Raw genomic sequence first — 21,317 nt, forward strand, 5'->3', positions numbered from 1 at the left:
ATATTATGTGTATGAGACATCAAACCGTATTTGACCTGTCCAGCCAACCTGTTATACATGAAACTCTGACGACGTGTAAGATTAACTTCATTAAATTCATTCGCACCACAATGGAAAATATTGGGCTTATTTCATGATGAAGCCGTCTGTTTTCCCAAAAGGCTTGGAAGCCAATAATTCGTGTCAAATGTGTCCCTGCAGAGCGGTATGCAAATGTACGTCCATGAAATGAATGCAAATGTCCCCCCCGGAAATGCGGCGCCACTTGAGTGTCCCTCTTGGCCAAATCATTTCACTTTCGCAGACATCGCGAAATGCGCCTACTCTAATGCAAAATAATTAGTTTTAACACGTGTTTGTTGAAGAAATTTCATCTTTCCACCTCTTCACGTCCAACTTTGATTTTACGATCGCTACTTGAATAGGTGCCCTTGTGGACTCACCTGTCATTCATGCAGTAATAGATGAGAGGGTTCAGAGCCGCATTGGCCATCGCCAGCCAGTAGAACCCCAGGTAGATATTTTGAGCCTGCGATGCTCCCGCTGCCCTTTGGTGATGGAAGACGTAGAGGAAATAAGAGTGATATGGTAGCCAGCATACTCCAAAGCCACCCACTACCAAGACAAGCATTCTGACAACCTGTTCAAAGCAATGAAGGAAAATCATGTGTCAATTATTGCTCTCTGTTGACGGTAAATTTATCGTATGAATTTTGGAATAACTGTTTGAATGCAACTTTTTAAAGGAAAAAGGTTTACTTATGCTCGTTTATGTTTCTTGAATGGACAGTGGGAAATAAATTGATACCATAAATGTCATTCTTATTCTTTTGAATTACATCTCCTTTCAATTACAGCATTTAATTTTAGGCAAATGACCACCACCCAAGGGTACACAAGTATCACATATCGCGAATCTTTTATTATAAGATTAAGACTAAATGAATTTAACAGAGAAGATATGGAGAGATCGTATTAACATTACCGAATTTTGGACGTTTTCCTACGAAAAGTCGAAATGTCTAACATCAAAACCGGTCTATAGTTTTACTACGGATATTTAGTTACATAGTCAATTAATAATAATTAAATAAAAGTCGGATCTATGCTACCACGAAGAGATTTTTGGCAAAATAATATTGATTGGAAACCACAATCGGTGATCTATTGCGTTCATGTTCAAATATAAATGCCGTATTTTCATTTGCATTTTAATTTTACAGTGCCACAAAAATTTCGTTTTGACTTTAATTTTAATTAATATTTCTTTGAAATTGCTTGCTACTTTTGCTCAGCTGAAAATACCATATCGTAACTCCGTTCATTCCTTCAGTTTTCAGATTCTGTCTTCAATCTAAAGATGACTAATCGTGACTAATATTTCTCTGTAAGGGGAAAGTGCAATATTTTTTGTACCTCATAATGACTCCTTAAATCACACCAACACTTCACTGTTTACCTAATGATCCTGTACACCTTGGGGAATCTCGTCTCTAAAAAAGTCAATATGATAAAACACCTTGGGCAAAATCGAAAAGGAGGAATGAGAAGAATTCAAATAAATACTTAAAAAGATACTTGAGATCATATAAAAAGCAAGAATCAAGATCCTATTGCAAGAAGAAGAATGCATGGAGGATACTGATAGATAAAAACATACAAAAAAGAGGTTTGATAAATAAAAGGAACGGTTATAATTTATTTTTTTTATGTATCCAGGTAAACGTGTTTGAGAAAGAATGGAAATAAAAGACGATTCAGAAAGATGTAATTAGTGTATGGAGTAGTTCAGTATTGGTATAAGGATGGAGTTATTTCCTACAGTGAAACCATAGACAAACCATGTTCGTTGAGTTAGAAGGTATTTATAGTTCAGAATATCTGGTATTGAACAAAAAAGGTGACATGGAATAATAGCAGGGAAAGAAAGGATAATCCTATGCCCTGAAAAAAGAAGTTGGAGGAAGAGAAAAAATAAAAATTGGAAGGAAGAGAAAAAATAAAAATTCACAAGCAAAGAGAGAAAATTAGACGCACGATACGTAAGAGAAGATATGATTTATAGGCAACTCCTAATAATTGGTGGAAGTAAATTGACAAAAAATCTTTAATTATAGCATCAAATTCAAGATGACGACTAAAAATGTTGAGTAAACAAATGAATATGTGGAGGTAGTTGGCATCAGTGAAGAAGATATTTGGCATTCAAAGATGTTCTGAAGGAAGGTTGATGAATTAATTGGGTTCCAGGAAAAATCAAATCTAAATGCCAAGAAATCTGGTCAGGAGGGACGAGTGAATAAGCCTGAGCTAAAAAATGAAGGAGACATTTTGATTGAAGAAAGTAATGACAAACAATCAAACCAATTGTTTTGGCGGGCCATGTCAATTCGAACAGGAACAAAAGAAGGTTCATTCTCATGTCTAGGGATTTTCTAAGCTTTACGCAAAACTAATGGTGGTCCGTGCCCCCAATAAGTTCTCCATTACGCTCTTATCTTGTTAAAGCCATTTACTCGACTGGTGTTTAACTAGCAACCATTCGGTAAGGAAACAGACTCAGCACCCATGGCGTTATCCATAAGTGTTAGGTATTTCAATTATACGCTTCTTTCTGGTTTCAAAATAACTATGGATCTCATATTAAGTAATTAAATTGTACCATAATTTTCAGGAATTGCTGTAAATCTACAACCAAAAGTAGGTCAGATTAAGAATAACTGAGAGAAGAAGATGGAGTCCTCGTTAAGCAACACGTGACATCGCCCATACCAAAAAAATAACCAGGAATTATTTCAGTATCGTACAGCTACTTAATATTTTGGCATTATGCAAATGGTATTTTGTGTCAAAGGATTTTATATTTATCACTCCTGGTAATCCTAATATGTCTCCGGTCAGTTCTTCAGAAATATATAAATTTCGGAATGCGCTACAGGTACATAAGGTTCCACAAACCTTCCGCTTGGTAGAAATGGCCAACGCCTGCCTCCTTGTCATCTCACCGATGGATCCTCCGCCCCATAAAACCCTCCCGGTCAGAGAGTAACAAACCGCCATCACGGTTAATGGCATTGCATATGTCACTCCCAAAAATATCACATTGTACCTGGAAATAAGATTTGAGAAAATCAATATGGTCAAATCATGTGACTCAAACATGAAACAATACGATACAAATTTACCTCAATTCACTTCAATAGAATTAAAGCGGTAGAAGAGTGGAATATGAATGCCTCTTACTCCAAATTTTCCCCTTTGAAATTCATGCAGTGGTAGTTATTATGGGGGGCTATTGACTGAGATTATTTGGGCCGTTCGGAATATAAGAGCGTGAAATTCAGCGTCGGTATAACCATAATCATAACAAAAGAAGGGGAGGGGTCCGCAGTTTAATGTCGAAAGGCAGCGTAGTTCACTCAAAGTGCTCCCCACATAGAACACAAGTTGGATGCCTGTGAAAATTTCTGCCACTCCCGAATTCACTCCCGGGCTCTAGGGATGGGAAGAGTTTTACCTTCATCCCCCTGGATGTAGAAAAAGGTATGTTGTAAATAATGATTATAACTATAAACCTGACCCAGTTTTCTTCGCGACGTTAGTTTCTCAGTGGGTATGAAGTGTATTACATATACATATGTATGTTGCCTTAAAACTGAAAATGAAGGCTTCCTGGTGTCTGAGGTTTTCTAGAGTTAATTCCGCATTGCTTTATCTTTCCGGAATACAACTTTCCAGGAAGTCCAGCTGGTTAATAATGGTTAGATCTCTGACTTGAATAAGCTGACTGTCAAACCTGTAAACCTAGTCTTTCAAGATAAACCAAGGCAGAAGAAACCCCGATAGATATTTTTAGATATATTCCATTTAGATATATTTTTCAACATATCAGTAGTTCAGATCTCAGATTTTCTAACAGAAATATTTTAGGTATCCTTCATTGCATCACTGTTTTGTGCATCAGCCTTTAACACTTAACTTTCATCTGATTTCGTAGCTTTGCTATGTGCTATTGGTCTCAAAATACGTTTGAAGAAGCAAATAAAGTTACTTCATCTCTCCATAACAAATTCCACGAAAGTATTTCTGATAAAATGTTTTTTATTTTTCGGGGTTGGTTATCAATAATGGCTAGCAAGCCTCTTTTTAAAACACTGCATACAGCTGTAGTCTCCAATAAGTGTTATTCGTTCTTTCGACAAATATAGTTACATCTCCTTCAAAACTCGTTTTTGAGATATAAAATAAACCTTGGGATGCGGGAAACAATGTTCGGAACTCATTTCCCCTTTTATTGGCCGCCACAACCTTATTATGTGTCAAACAATCACCACATACCTTCTTTAATACGAGCATAAAAAATTCGGCCTTGTATGTTTAATTAAGGTTTTTGTGTTTAATTATGGCTTTATATGTTTATATGGTATGTAAACTATAAATTACATTTATTACGTAAGCTTTTGCCATTCATGTGAAAAGACAATCACCATGAAAAATAACGCGCTCAAAAGCAATCTCTGACTGAAAGTAAACGCGTTTCAAAAATCAGTTCTTTTTTCAAAAATCAGTCATCTTTTACATCGCAGTCTCCAACCTCTTTTTACAATTTTCATTGGGAATCAACATTAATCAAGATTCAAATAATACTGAAAAAATACAAAATGCCTAAGTTTTATGGCTATGCAGTATTCTTGACCCGCACGGTCTCCATGACCAAATTCATTAATGGATTGAGAAATTTTGGAGCAAGGCTTTAGCCGTGATATTACAGCATCATGATTGACTAACGCCAAAATTTATTCTCCCGTAAAAAATTTGAGATTTACCAAAATAAGCTTTGATTTCAACTGTGTGAATTTTGCGACCTGATAACGTGAGAGAACAATTCATACCTCTCCACGTAATTGTGAGCTGAACCAATTAACGTTATAGCTAGTTCCATTCAACAATTTCAGAGTGTAAAAATAACTCGCCTTGGTCAAGGTGAATGCATTGAAATGCATATTAGTGGATGACTCCGTTGAAAGTTACTGTTGCGGCATCTCCCGCAGTTTCTATGGAAGTTATAGCCAGTTGTTTGCTTTTAACATCGTTTTGCTTGTATCCTTGAAATTCTTTGAGTAATAGCATGGTCAACTTAAAATATGATTCTCTCTTTGTAGGATAAAATTTTATTGTCAGTCATAATGAAATTCACCGCATTTCAATATTTACCATCGCTGTTTTGAAAAAAGATATATACTATATTATAAGTTCAATTGATGGCCGGGAGGCTTAATGTACAACATCAGCAAACAGGTTTAAACTTACTTGTTTACTAAGCCCTTTAAGTCTTTTTGTTAGCTTGCATTCATAATTTCAATTATTTCTTTAATACACAGAGGAAACTTTTGGATAACTCTAGAATGTTAAGATTAGGTGTACTGTGTTTTGCCATCGCGCTGCTGTCAAATGAAATATGTTTCCATGGGTGACTTTAATTAGATTCTCTTCTTAAGCTGATCATTCTATTATGGCCCATATAATTGTACTAAGTCTAGAATTAATACTTAAAGCTACTTCACCTAAAACGTGAAGTATCATCAGCAAAGGTGAATTTATCATTTCACGATGCTAAACTTATTACATAATGACTGATGTCACCCACCAGAAGTGTTCAACAACGGCATCCATTACTCGAATTTTTTATCATAATTCGAAAAAAAATTCGAGTAATTAATTGTTGAAGAATTTCATTTTTTGTTCAATTTATGAATCAATTTTTAATTTATTTGTGGTACAGCCTTCATTTATTGACACAAAGAATACGAGCGTGACAGCCGTTGAAATTTATATCATGCCCATTTCGCCTATGCTTGCTTCTGATGATGAAGAATTCCTTCAACGAAAGTATTTCAACCAGTTAAGGGAACAAAAATGCACGTAGGTTTAGTTTTAACTGTACGGAGGTTAAGGCATAGTTTTATTTATTTTATCACAACGATTAATTTAGAGATAGTTGCGATTTCGCAATGAGTGTCGTGGAACAAACTGACCACACACACATTTCATAAGCAATGTATCCTATACGAGCGCAAACGTGTGGGTGGCACTCCATGACATTTTTAATATCTGCGCTAGTGCTCTCCGGCGAACTTCTCTCAGAATTTTGGCAGAGATGTTAAATTTTACCTTTGTTAGAGCATCACAATGCAAGAATTTCAAAGTGTAAAAATGATTTTCCTTGACTTTCACCCTGAAATTGTTGCATTGTAATGTACACTTACCGGATGACTCCGTTGAAAGTGACTATCGCGGCATCTCCCGCAGTTTCTTGGAATTTATTAGAGCCGCTAAATATGAAGATTTGGGTATTCTTTCCTTTTAAATTTTCTCCCCACTTTTTAAATATTTTATGACGTCTCCTAGCCGTGCTAAACGGTGTACATAACTCACCATCAGTCACGCGTAGCATTACATAGGCCTCTGCTGATGATTTTTTTAAATAATATCAAAATATCAAGTGTCACATGCTACCACTTTTGTTACGGAAGGCTAAATGCACGCTTCAACTTGCGACGGGTGCCGCTGACGCAATCTTGAGTTAAATCAATGAAAATTTACCTCAGAGAGACCTAAGATAATTTAAAAAATGCATTTTTTGAAATGCAATGCAATGCAATGAAGGTTTACAATATAAATTAAAACAGTTAAATATTTATAATCTTTCTTCATTGAAAAACCTTCATATATAGTTATTATATGCCTATATTAGTGAGTGCCCTGTTATCTGGCTAAACTCTGAGCAGCTATAGCCTAAGGGTAAAGTTTAAGACTTGTAGTAGCGCAAGATTTTTTAAATTTTTTTGTGCGTAATGTGTACAATAAGTAGTTACTTTATCAGCAAGGGACTACTATACGAAACACCTACAAATATTTATTATTACAAAAGTGAAATCAAAAGTATAACTCTAAATTGTCAAGCTAATAGCAGAGCTCAGTCCAACAGAAAAACAAAATAGACGTGGTTATAAGAGTAGAAAATAAAATAAATGAAATAAAGTAACGCAAATCTTTTTTGACAATATTCATGACATCCCGAATTCACATTCCGTCAACATGGCTGTATTTCGCTTCTGTGGCTGAAAATAAATGAATCATGCTCATATCTCTTATAGCTCTATTTGAGGTCATACGTCTTTACCATGTCATTCTGTAAAATAATCTATAAACGAAAGAAATTTCAACTTGATGGGCAAAGGTGATTCTCTACAGTCAAGTGGAAAAATTAAGTCCAGGAAATAACATTCTCTCTCAAAAAAATAACGTCCAAATATTCTTCCGCCACTGACAAGTATATTTTCAAACTTTAGACGTGATACATTCTTCTTCCATGTCATATATATTTTATTTGCAGACTGTCTAATTTATAATCAGACTGACTTGTTTTAATTTCCTCATATTTTAGTTTCTTTTGTTTAATTAAGTGAAAGGAACGATTATTCATGGTGCGTGAGATGGAAATGTTTCGCAGATTTTATCGCTGTCTGGCGAGGAGGTGAGGCGTGCGCTTTGTATTTGGCAGATGTAGAAATAAACTGGAAATACGGCCAGGAGTTAAGAGCACAGCTGTTGCCTATTTCAGCTCTAGATGTATACATGGACATGGCTTTACACAGAGGGAAATTGCTGCTCTGAAATAGGTATTTTAGCCGTAACACTTTCGTGGAGAGTTGTCTGAGGGAGATTGCTCATTTTTTTAGATTAATTTCCTCAATCAAGAAAATGACTCAATTTATGAATTTTTTAGCTCAAAAGTATTTATATTTTCAGTGAAATTTTCATGCTTGTAAGAATATTGAGATTGTATGACCAATGGTTAACTTTTTGCAATGAAATTTAGAACTCACTTTACGATTAGCCATGTCCCATGACCGTCCCCAGAGTAATGTCACTTTTCAACAACTCTTATTGCTAAATTTCACGTAATCACATTGAAGTGGTGCTTATCTATCAGTTAAGGACCAATGCCTAGGGCGGCAGCGGCTTCATAGCTTAGCATTTTCTCTTGAAAATAGAACCTATTTCCTTCCATTTTATAAATATGATTTTCTGCCGATGAGATGGCTTTTCTCTTAATCCAATAGGGATGACATCAATGTTTACTTAAATTCTCTATTATATTTCTTTATAAAACCTCAATTTTTCATTGGATATAATTTGTAATTCAATTGACTGCTTTGAATTGTAATTTTACCATCGTAATGATAAGACCACAATTTAATGGAATGGAATTTAAACATAATTTCTAAAACATCGTCCGGATTGTCTTAATATTTTTTAATATTATCTCCGAGTTGAAACTGAAGTTTACAACGTCTCATTTAATACATTATTTTATAACAGAACGATTTAACTTCTAAATCCGATAAAATTAATAAATTGCCAAGTTGTAATTTTTAATTTCTAAATATTCTTTAAAGAAAATCTAAAAATCACACTAATTTAGTCGCTGAGTTAAGGGAACTTTGAACCTGGAATATTTTACAAACTTCTCGCAACATTAAAGTTGAACGTTGCTGAAGACAATTAAGAGTCATTCTATCCCGTTTTTATCATATGTATTAAAAATACTGGGAATTAATTTATTGTTATTATTTTCTTTATGCGATGGACCGTGAAAACAATTTTTTCTAGCAATAACACCATTCCAAATAATAGGAAATTTCAAGTGGTAAAAAATATCCAATTCTATAATATAATGGTATCAAATAACGTGAATAGAAATTTTTTAAACCATTAATATTCATAAAAGGACTGAATTCGTTAGAAGTTTGAATGTTGAAAAAGATTAGATGAACTGATCTAATTCCTAATCAACTTAAAAATAGGGAAAATTGTAGTTTTGTGTTTTTTTTCAAAGTTATGCTATCAGATTTAAAGATAATAAAGAATTAGAAGAGTCATTTATGATTGGATAAATCAAATATTGCTCCAGTTGAATAAGTCAAAAATTATACGGTTACTATGTTTATTCAACGATGGAATACAATATTTTATTTTTAAGAAAAACGACTTTAAGTCATTATTATGTACTCACGTGTATTCAGTGACCGAAGCCGGAAATCTGCCGTCTGGCCAAAGCATGAAGCACACGCACCTTGCCTCACCGTTGCTGTACCTATATAATAATTATCATATTTTTTTACATGTCAATAGAAAATTACACTTCCAAACGCGTAGAATATATTTTTTTGAGAACGAGACACAATAAAAAATATGATAAATAATCTCAGAATTATTCCAGGGGTGAGGATGAACGTTTCCAGTACTTAATCTCACCATTGCATCATAGTGGTTGAGTAGAGGAGGCAGGGTAGAGCCAGAAGACTGCTGCATGACCAGATACCTCCGAGAACCCAACGGGCTCTTCTTTTGGATTTCCGATGCTTCAACGGGTGTGCAATGGCGAGGTACCTTGAAAACAAGAGTAGACAGGAAGAGTAATTATTTCTTTGACCTAGTCCGTGCATAAGGAAAATACTCATTGAGCTCCTAGAAAATATTTTGACATTCACTTCCCTAAAAGGTCGCATAAGGTAATTCCGGATAGGGTCATCCCATCAGGTCCCTCAGATCAAATTCCTAACATCTGTGGCAATTTTTTTGAAGCAGAGTCGATTGAATTTTTCAAAAATTAAATTTTAAAATGAAGACATATTCATTAACAAAATTTTGGGGTACATATGGGAAGTTAGCCTTGCGCATTGTAGAATTTCAGTATGTAACTGTGTGAGTCGAGCATAACAAAGTGATTAAGGCGAAGAGAAAGAAATTGGTTCCTTCCTCCACCATTGGAAACTCGTGTAGGATTGCACTTTCCCATTTTTATGGTGCTAGAGACAACTTGGACACCTGAGGATGTACCTGAATGCGTTTGTTATGAGGGAATTTACCGCAAGAGCAAAGTACACGTTCCTAACATTCCGTTGGTTTACAGACACACACACACACCTTGCACTAATACGGAAAATCTGACGAAAATGCTGTACTAATGTTATTAATTTCATTTATTTGTATTGTCGAGGACTTTACACTAGTCTTTTATGCAAATATGTCCTCTTATTATAGAAATAATAGTTTTGGTAATCAACATTGTAACTAATAAATGCTGACCATAATTTTAATAATTATTTAGGCTCAAACTCCAGGCGATTCATCACACTTACAAAATCGTCTGGCCTGCTTTTCTGGTATTATGATGAATTAATTTTTACTCCCTTAAATAAATCAAACTTTACTTTACTACGATGTATTAGATTAGAACCATGGAGTTGGATCTCAAATTAGTTAGTTTTTTATAGCACACCTTGCATTCTCTCCCGCTTAGAGTCTGCAAAAACAATACAACCCTAATACCCTCGTATACCGGACGTTTCTCAAACTATGTCAAAGAACTTTAGAGTAGCATATATTTTCAAATAGTGATTAACAATTTTACTGGTTTTATTCTTTCACAATTGAATTAATTGTTTAATGGTATTTCTTTTCGGGTTAGCTTCTTTACGATAGTTTTCAAACATCAGTATGTTAAGAGAAATGGCATCATTCAGCTCCGCCAAATACTTACCAGCCAGAAAATTAGGGGTGGGAAAAAGAGGCAGATGTAGGTTAATCTAGTCATATTGCCTGTTTCTTCTCAATTGTGGATGCATAACTTGACAACCAACCTTTGAGCGTTAGTCTAATCTTTGAATAAGTCGATCATCATCACCTTCATCAGGAGTTAATTTATTTTTTTCACTGTATGGTGCTAACTTCTTTATTATTCTCTTTTCCGTATATTTTAGGCGTTGCTTGTAGTTCATTCAATGGCGAATTTTTTTAATAAAAATAAATTACGCATCAAATTATGTTTTATTAGAGTTTTCAGTCTTTATGCACCCTTTGCCTCGAAATTCATCAAAAAGTCATCTTTCATCGTGATTGAATGGACAAATTTCCATATTACAAAAAAATGAATTCCTAAATTTTTTCCTTGCTTCAAAGGACTTGTTGATCGTTGCATGCACGTTTTTAAAAGTAAAATTAAGCGATAAATATGAAACACTAGCTAAACTGTCTGTGCTTGAATTTGCACTAGAAAGGAGCGATTTTTATGATTTTATAGACGTAATTAATCAAAGATTAAAATGAAAGCAGTTCTGTTATCATAGTGGGTTAGTCATGTCATACAGTATATCCTGAGGGATGACATGACTTAAAGTATTTCCTAATTGATAACCAAGTCATACAGTATTTCCTTCAAACGATATCTTTGAATAATTTCTAATACTTATTGCAAATTAACTGTTAATATCTAATGTTTAGTAAATATTTATTTATTTGATAAATGACATTACATATTTTTCAATCTAGTATTTTTTTATCAACGTCATAAAAATTAAAATTATCTATTGTAAAAATATTAAATGTTTCGAAAGAGTCATCGAGGGCACGAATAATGTCGCATCTTCAAGGTGAAATATGAATTAAACCAATAAATACGCATTTAAGCGCTGATATTACTAATTTTGAATAACTTAAAGCAAATAACAATGTATTCATTTTGTATTTGTTATTGAAAGCTCTGTTTTCAATAAAATGAGGGTAAGACATTGAAAATATTTATATAACTAGAGAGGGGAATGAAATTGAATCGTAATTAGCAAATTGTTTTAGAAAATTTGAGTTTGTTATTGTAAAACTGTAGTATACATTACCTGCTAATCTTAAAAATTGCAGAAAATTACAAGATATTAAAGGTGTTGATAAATTAACGGCGTCAGTTTATGCTATCAAAAAGAGAAAATATACACATAGCATCGTTCTGCAAAACAGTTTTGTAACCGTGGCATCTTCAGAGGGTCTATGAATTTGGAGGAATAGACATTAAAAGCAAAAGTATAAATGCAGCACTAAATCACGACTGTTTTCATAAATTTAGGTGCATAGTTATTCTCTTTCGAATCCTTTCGTATGTTTTTTTGTGTTTCATTCATGAATAAATTCGCATTTACTAAAATTTCAACTTGCAAACCTGCACAACACATTTTTAAATAAAGTTGCTTCCGTTAGTGTGCATAAAAATTAGTAATGAAAAATAATGATAATCTAAATGATGAGTTTGCAAGGTCAATGACTTGAATACCTCGTCCAATATTTATGAAAGTCTTAAGAAACTTATTATCATAGGTGATGCAAAACCTGTAGCTGTAAAAATATAAAAAATATTGGGTCGCTAAAATTAATAATTATTTTAAATAGGGATTAAGTTTAAATTTGCGTCGTATTCTTGTTAATTATTTAGGAAGAATTTGTATTAAATTTTAGCGTAGTTTAAGTAATTGTTTATATCTATGTGTTTTGCAGTATCAAAAGTGATGTCTATGTTATATGTATTTTGATTTGACGTGTATTATTAATGCTCACAAGTTTATTTAGTGGCGATCTCTGTGTTTGTCTTTCAATCATATTTTCAAAGGCAAACTACAATCTAAATGAAATATTAAACTCTTCCAATAACAGCTTACTTACTTAAATCGCCATACCTTATTTTATATTTTACTCGACCTATGATAAAAAATGGCTGCAAAGAAGATAATTGAATAAAATATGTAGTGGCATTTGTGCAGACTCAATTTCAAAGGTAAATGAAAGGTAAACGGATTAAAATAGATGTCACATCTTAAACCACGGAAGTAAACCGGAATTCTTCATGTTCCATCACAACTCCTTAAGCTGATTTTTGGTTAATTTCAGCTATTTATTCCTCACGGTGCGAAGCTCTACCGTCTTCTAGTATATTATGCTACGCATTTAATACGGTTTGTTCCTCTTGAGATCATTACTTCCTACTCAATTGTTATTTACTGTTTCATTATTTCAAATCCTGTCTTATCGTTTATTATTTCCTTCAAAAATGTGCTGCATGACTTAGTGTGCTTGTTAGCAATTTCCCATAGCACCATATGATAATACACCCATGCTTCGGTAAGTTTTCTCAAGTAGTCCTCATCTCCGACCTTTAGTCTCTACGAAACTGTACATGCACCAGTATCTTGTTTTTTATTGAATCTTCTTTTAAAATTATATTTCCTTAATTATCACAAACGTGTTCTCAGTTTGGACTCTTCGGCACTATATCGCACATCGATTGAACTGCTTTCCTTCCATTCTTACGAACCTCTCAAAAAGTAATAATCCGGTTGTTCGATAGATATTACGTCCAGCATTCTACCCAACAGGTAGGTTAATAATGAACGTTTTTCGATAACGCAAAAATGTTTTCAGTACAGCCCGAAATCTTTTTACCGTAATATTAGCCGCGCGGATCCTCCGTCACGAGTGTAAATACATTTTTCGAGATAATAAAAACACTGTTTCAGAAATTTTATGATCTCCGACTTTTCTTTTTTTCTACTTCCAAGTATTTAGAGTTAAGCGTCGTTTTACACACTCCTGTAATTAGACCATCACGGTCAGATCGCGTCATACCATAAATTCAGGGGGTTATCGACCAAAACTGAACGGATAGGGCCTTCGCCCTCCACCGACCCGTAGCCTGTGGACCCTTATATTGGGGTAATTAATGTGTTACCGACGGTTGAAAGGGCTGTTTATGGCTTGTTTAATCGCGAATTCGTCTTTCTCATATTATCACAATAGTTTCATCTTCAAGCTTAGTTGTTCTCACATTTAGGCTAGTTTCCTTTATCGAGTATGGTGAATAGATTAGAAATCCAAGGATATTTTGTACATGTCATTTTTATTGATAGATTGCTACAAAATATTCTACAAAATAAACTGTAGTAAGCTTTATAAATGTTTGTGGGTGCAATATGTGCCCATTTGTTATAATTACCGATAAGTCAGCAAGAAGTGCTATACAACACGCAGTGAAAGAGAAAAGATCACTTTCATGGTACGTTTCATGTTAGTCTACATTAATATTTTATGTACCCATAGCAAATATAAACCTTCTCCTACAGAATTTATAATTTTAGGTCTTTTGGATGAGCCTTAAATGTGGCCTTCGGGAACGAACATTTTGCAAAGATGAATCAATACGATCGGAATCGGGCATTAATCTAAAATTCCTGTTACCTTGCAGGGAAGAGATTTGGTAATAGATCTTTTTATACGACCAATTTTGGTTTGCATTATTTTTTTGTTTTTTACCGCAGTTTTGAAAGAAATGGTACCTTGACTAAATGTCTTTCCTTTCCTTGACAGTCTTACATTGAACACAATTGGGAATGATGGAAAAAATTATTTCTGTAAATTGGATTGGTGCCAAGTAGCTATTTGTTGTTTCTAGGATGTAGTACTCCTTATTGGTTAATAAAGAGATATAAATCGTATTAAGTTATACATTTACACTTAATATAAATACAAAAAGCTTCATTCTAATCTAATGCTATCATCAACAACCGTCCTCTCATTGGTACTGGAAATAGAATAAAAATATCGAAGAAAAAGATGCTATAATAAATTACAAATTTTGAAGTGTCTACGTTATTCCTTATGATGAAAGATTGGTAAAAATGTACATGTTACGGTACCAGGTATTTTGCGTTAAAACCTTTCAATAAACCCTTTATATAATGACCTTTATGACATGTAGTTTTCTAAGAGTTGAATACATCACAATTAGTCTCTCAGATCTTAAAATTTTACCTTAATTTCATGTTGGCTTTAAAATATGTTTAATTACATAGCTTCTCACTTCCTCGTGACGGGAGGTGTTATAAAAAATTTTCAAAGTTTTTAAGATGCATTCAATTCCTCATAATTTGGCCTGCCTTTCTCTTACCTAAGATTCTAGTTACATACCTTTCATGCTGACTGAGTAATGTTGGTCTCCTTTACGAAATAGTAACATCTGATTCACTAATAACGAAGATAATTTTTGAATGCGTTCACTATAAATGCGCATTATTTGAATGTGCTTCAAGAATACCAAATCCCTGCAAAAGACCAGTAAAACGCTCTTGTATTTAATTAAGCTCTTGACTTGCCTCTTGCCAATACTCCCACAAAATAAATGTTTTCAAGTTCCCCTTAAGTTTTAACATCAATGTGTTTTGGTATAGTTTGATTATGCAGTCTTCAATTAGATGATAATTTGATGAGTTCTAAGTTATGGATTCACCCCAAATTTTGATTCTTGAAGAGTAATTACCACATTTTGTGAAAGCCTGCAAATTACTAGGGTAATGCTGAGTGCTTTAAGTGGGACATGATGTGTTTGCCAAACGAATCAAGTTAATCAACTGTTTTAGAATCGAGGGAACGTTACTATGCAGAGAGCGTAACGGGAACAAGTTTCGCGACATGCTTAATTATCCTGAAGGTTTAACTCGACAGACTGAAATTGACGAGCATGGTTAATCAATAGGAAGCACTTCTTTTACTTGTTACAGACAAAACGCGTGAAAGTTATCTTCACTTTGACTCAATCGCAAACTAGTAAACTCAACTACATTACGATGTGTTTCAAATCTCTAAAAAATTGTAATAATTGCATAAATCGTAATAGGCAATGGTTAATGATTCACCACATTGCTAATAAGACGATAGTCATGCATTGGAACTTTCTCGGCGTCAATCTGATTGAAACATGAGATCACTATTGTGCTAAATAGTTTTGATATTCCAATAGATAAAGATAAAACTGAACTTCGTTCTTTTCCTTACCTGCTGAACCCTATTCAATTTTTGCCAAATATCATCAGTTGTTCTAAATAAACTGTTTTATTGCATTTAGAGTTTTTCTATCATTTCAATATACTATAATTTTACTATACTTCCTGGAAAAATTACAATTGCAAAACTACTCCTCTTGACCACGTTTCTGCATGGAACCTCGAAAATAAAGGCACGCCTTATTTTACAATGCGAGTGACATATATCAACTGAAATATCAAGGTAGAAATATAAAATTTCTGGCAAGGTAATAAGAGAAGACTTTTAATGTTTATATTCTAATTTTTACTTTAAATAATTTTTAAAATGCTACTCTTTCGTACTGAGCAAATTTATGTTCCATTTTGGATATTTTTATAGATCACTTACCATATACCGTTTTGCAATCCTGCAATAAGCGAAAACCGAGTGGATTCGTGCTATCTCAGCTTATCTATCGACGATTTCTTGGTGGCTATAAAGGAACCACAATTTAAATTCTTTTTGTCATGAAATGGCAATCATCATATTGCTATTTCCAAATCCTAGCTTATGTCTGTGGATTGTTTTTCTATGATTTATTTTTTCCTTTTCATAATCTAGAACTTTTATACAGTTTCTTTCCGGTATTTCTAAAGGAGATCTTTTAATTTACATTTCACATTCCTCAACAGCCTCAATGTGACAATGAATTAAAAATATGAAATTGACTGTACGTCACCTTTTACCATGGGCTACATCGCAAAGAACCTTGCTTGCGCGTCATCCGAAATCCATTGTCAAAAATGTGAAATGTATTAATGATAGTAGGTAAAAATATAATGTCATTCAGCCCAAAACGAGAATATTTATCTGCCTTTGCATGAGAGATGCTGTAAATTATTTTACTTTGCTGTCTTTAAAAGTTTAGAGTAAGGTATTAACACCGTAGGAAATTTTCCATGCTGATGTGTATTGGTGCGCATTACGCCACTCTTCTTTTTCATTTCACGAGAAAATTAGTTGATTATAACGATAGAAATGCGACGTTTAGCAGCAGACTACTCCTGAGGATTCAGAAAGGTTTGTAGCGCTGGATTACAGATATCCTTAATCACCCAATACTCAGGATAATGGGCTATGCGGGCAACAAGTGCGCCAGATGCTACAAAATGCCGACCTTAGAATGTTTCCTGTAGTGTGAAAGTTTCATTGTCTCATACTGAGATTTCTTGATCCTTAATGGGAAATAGCATTATCAGGCAGAGCACTGCCGACGACTCTTCCATTATATGAAAATAAATGTCGTGAAAGGTCGAAGCATATTTTAATGAGTCTTGGAATTTTAAATTTTGAAAGATGAGCGAGTGCAACAAAATATTTTTCAGTCGTTTGGATCCTAGACGAATCATTTTGCCAGTAAACACAATATTTTAGCCGTTTTAAAAATGTGTAATTTATTCCAGAGATTTGCTGGCTCTAGCGAGTAAAGAATTCATCTGATTAGCCAGATATTTTGTGATTAGAATAGCAAGGAATTGAAATAATGTATCGATCATAGAAATAGCTTTCTATCAGTACACTATCATTAAAATACGATAGAATTTATTCCTGAGTCATCATTCTCATTATTGAGAAGTGGAAGTAGAAAATTCCGGATTCCACCGAATAAAATGCTCATCTTCTCTTGTTAAAAGTTAATACAATCTATTTTTAATCTTTTTTCTCAAGAAATTCACACAATTAATGTTTTTAGAAGAGTCCTTTAAAATGAAATGCAAAATTTCGGCTGAACTGATGGTTTCTACGATCACATAACATCAAGAGCACAAGTAATAGCCACATTGGTCTTTTTCACTTTTGACATTTCCATCACTTCGGTGTTCTAGGCGAGAGGAAATGTGAGATTTAGGAATATCTAATAACCTCGGTGAGAAAAGGAGCAGCAGACACACACACACATTATATATATATATATATATATATATATACATATATATATATATATATATATATATATATATATATATATATATATATATATAAAATATATAAATAAATAATATATATATATATAATTATATACATATTATATACATATGTATTATATATATATAATATATATATATATATTATATATATATATCCACAGAATAAGAATATGTTTTTTTAAATCAATTAAATTACAAATTTCAATTTCAATTTTAAGCTCAACCATTCTCCCCTTATATCATTTTCTTATTCAGCTAATCTATATAAAACTATCATATTTACCATATATTATTTGAAATGTACCGTTATAATTAAATACCAACTCTGTACACATCGTACGGAATGCTAAATATAATAAAGGTTTTAAATATTGATAAATTAGATGATGAATGCAACTATAGGTAGTTTTGGAAGTTTAAAGTGGAAGTGATTGAGACCTGCAGTCGTTCAAATAATTAAGGTTAAATGTATAGTGATTGCTGTGTACCTAAGGAAACGCAGAATATACGAAAGGAAAACTGGTGGAATTAAGTTAGTTAAATTTGTATTCAGAAGAGTTATTTAGGGAATGATCCACCTTAAAAAAAACCTTTCAATTAGTTCGCATCTCACGGTGGTAGGCGTCCTATGCACTTTTTACGGCAGAAATGTTTCTTTTAAAAAGCTGTATCCTATTTGATATTGTGCGTGGCAACGGATTTTTGTCACTGAGAGTGGCATGGTAATCTGCAGAGTGGTCATCGGCATTCGTCCGAGGGTGTGTTAGCCATCTCTGTGCAGCGATTTCCACGATTCCGCACCTGTGAATGTCTCTTTAACGACCTTGCGACCGACCGCGCTCGAGGGAGAGAAGGCAGGCAGCTCTCACACACACACACACACACACACCACTCGATCTCCCTTTAAAGCCATCATCGGGGCGCTTCCTCTCTCGAGCTGTACAGAAGGGCTATAGGAGTAATCGAAACGGTTTCCCCAGTCAATTGGATCCCATCGATTTCGGCCCTAATGAGTTGCCGGATATCAGGAGAGAGTTTGAAGGTCGAAAGATCTCCCCCGAATCAATGCCGGAGATATCAAAATTACGTCAATATTTTCGATACATTGAAGATTTTACTTTTATGTTGCATATACGCATTAGAATCAACTGTCTAATCAATCGATGGATGTTTATTTGACAATCGTGTCAAATCCGCTCGGATTGAGTTGAGACAATGCATAAAATGCCGTAAGCGTGGCTGCAATTCGCGAAAATGTTTGCGTTCGACAAAGAAGACAGTGAAAAAATGTTTATTTTCAATGAACATTTTTTCCATTTTTTTCATTTATTGAGTTCCATCAAATCATTCAGTGCATGAAAGGTACTTAATGAATGAAAATACGTTTGTTTATTTTTTAACCCATTCAATTTTTTATCGCAGAGTTACAAATCGATTATAATGAAGATAAATTTTAACATTTAAACACCAAAGGAGATAGTTAAAAAATATCCTAATGATTTATACGTTTCAACTCTTAACTGCTGCAAGATAACTTAGTTTAGTAGAAAATGTGTTCCTTGTTGGCATTTTATTCAAGAAAAGCAAAGAACGTACGTCACAGGAGTTAGTAACCCTAATGCATCTGCATTTAGGCAATAATCCACGAGCTACCGTAAGCAATTGCGTCGGGGATAGTTAGAACTAGTGTTGTATATATTTTGTCGATATCCTGCAAGTTAATAATTTCTTTAATTGTTCTTTTTCACAGTTCTACAGCATAATTTGAATACTTGTCTCCTCTAATTGAATTTTATTCGATGTACGTAAGTAATTTGGCTCGTTTGAATAAAATTTTTGGAGTGCATAATCAAATTATTATCAAATTAAATCAAATAATCAAACGCTTATAAATTATCCTCAGGTACAGTAAACGTTTGGCTACAAGATGAAGCTCAGAGTGAGGTAAAATAGAATTTTTTAAACTTGTGCTGTACCTGAGAATTATCCCTGACCATTGAAACGCGTTTTGGGAAATAAATAGATGTGGAAAATTACACTTTTATTATTTTATAGTGGTTAAACTTCACAAATCTGATTCTTACGCCATTATGTATATACAAGGAATTTCCAAAAATAGATGAATATTTGTAAATAAATACTTCATTTTATTAGTTACCCTTTAATTAAGCTTATCGCCTTCAAAACAGCCCTTGGCTGCCAACACGACGCTTCCAACGTGTTTTCCAACTTTAAAATGCCGCCTGGAACGCTACTTTGGAGATAACCTAAACGTCTGCTGTATAATTTTGCTGGATATTTCAGTAGTTTCTAATCGGCGTCCTTTCAAAGAGTGTTTAAAAAAATAGGAAACAGTCAGCTGGAGGAAGAACCTGGGAGTGGGGTTTTTGGGGGATCACCGGTGTTCTGTTTTAGCCTTGGTTACAGTCAAGGATGTGTACGCCAAAACGTTTTCGTGATTAAAGCACCAAGGCTTGTTTTTTTATATTTGTGGTCTCTTCCGCAAAATGGCGGGTCTTAACTTTCTCATAACCTCCATGTAGTACTACCCATTTACTGCTTCTCCTGTGGAGACTTACTCATAATGAGTAATCCCTTCCCAATCAAAGAAAATGATCCACATTTGTTACTGCATGCTCAAAATTTCTGTAAACATGGTGAACACGATTATTGCAAAAGTTTTACTTGCACTCTTCTTGAGGCTTAAACAAAATTCAATGCTCACGCGCTCTTCTCTAACACCTTAATCCTCACCGACACAAAAAATGTGTACAGCAAGCGTGTGCAAGCTCAGACAAGAATAAATGCCGTGCAGAGACAAATGCAGATCAGGCTACATTTAAGGCGATGATTTACTTCTCATAGACGCCGCTGGAAGGCGACGCCTAAATTATTTTGAAACGTCTAGCAGTTCGCGCGTACAAAGACCAATCTAATCTTTATTAAACAGACCTTATATTTGTAGTTCTCTAGGTCACTCTCTTGACTCAAAGAGAGATGCAAGTACAGGCAAGCGAAATATTCGATTATCCTGCCGATATTGGCCGTCATTATTAATTCTGACTCCGTCGGGAAACCTTTTTTATTCGTAGTACTCAGCGTGTTAACCTATGGGAAATATGTGAATCTTAATTCGGGTTCGAGGAGTTAGTTGATAAGTGGCTGATAAAGAATCACATGTGGAATCAAAGTACATGTACGCATACATCCCGATTGCGTACCTGTAGACTCTTTTATCAATTTACAGGCTCACCTGTCCACGGCAATGGCCGTCAATGAAAACACGGAGGCGGCCACGCTGCAGTTGGCGACGAAGTTGGAGAACGAGCAGTAGACGGCGCCGAAGGGCCAATCCCCGTCCAGCATGAAGACTAAATTGAAGGCGCAGTTAAGGATGGAGAGGAGAAGATCCGACACACTGAGGTTCACCAAGAAGCAGTTGGTAGCCGTCCGCATCCTCCGGTGACCTTGAAAGAAATATTTATTTTTTATTGGACTGCAACCTGATGATTGGAATTTAGATCCATGAATCATTCATTATCCTTTCATAATAGGCTTACCACATGATAGCTCTCTTTCTCTCGTGATTATTAATTATTCTCTGAGATTCTCTTATATATTTTTTTCATTAAATACCCAATT

The 21,317-nt window shown here is 34.2% G+C and overlaps 1 protein-coding gene across 1 annotated transcript in view; it reads right to left on the bottom strand.

Moving 5' to 3' along the window:
* Nucleotides 1-439: 439 nt before the first annotated feature.
* Nucleotides 440-21,317, bottom strand: part of LOC139692174 (tachykinin-like peptides receptor 86C) — a 181,882-nt gene continuing 161,004 nt past the window's right edge. The window contains exons 3-7 of the mRNA XM_071590237.1: nucleotides 20,929-21,142; nucleotides 9,322-9,456; nucleotides 9,080-9,160; nucleotides 2,959-3,109; nucleotides 440-640 (exon numbers count right to left, since the gene is read on the bottom strand). Coding sequence (XP_071446338.1) covers nucleotides 440-640; nucleotides 2,959-3,109; nucleotides 9,080-9,160; nucleotides 9,322-9,456; nucleotides 20,929-21,142 — 782 coding nt within the window. The remainder of the gene's footprint in view (nucleotides 641-2,958; nucleotides 3,110-9,079; nucleotides 9,161-9,321; nucleotides 9,457-20,928; nucleotides 21,143-21,317) is intronic.

This window comes from Hetaerina americana, unplaced genomic scaffold (assembly GCF_022747635.1).
Source record: "Hetaerina americana unplaced genomic scaffold, ioHetAmer1.1.p SCAF_4, whole genome shotgun sequence".
Classification (NCBI taxonomy): Eukaryota; Metazoa; Arthropoda; class Insecta; order Odonata; family Calopterygidae; genus Hetaerina; species Hetaerina americana.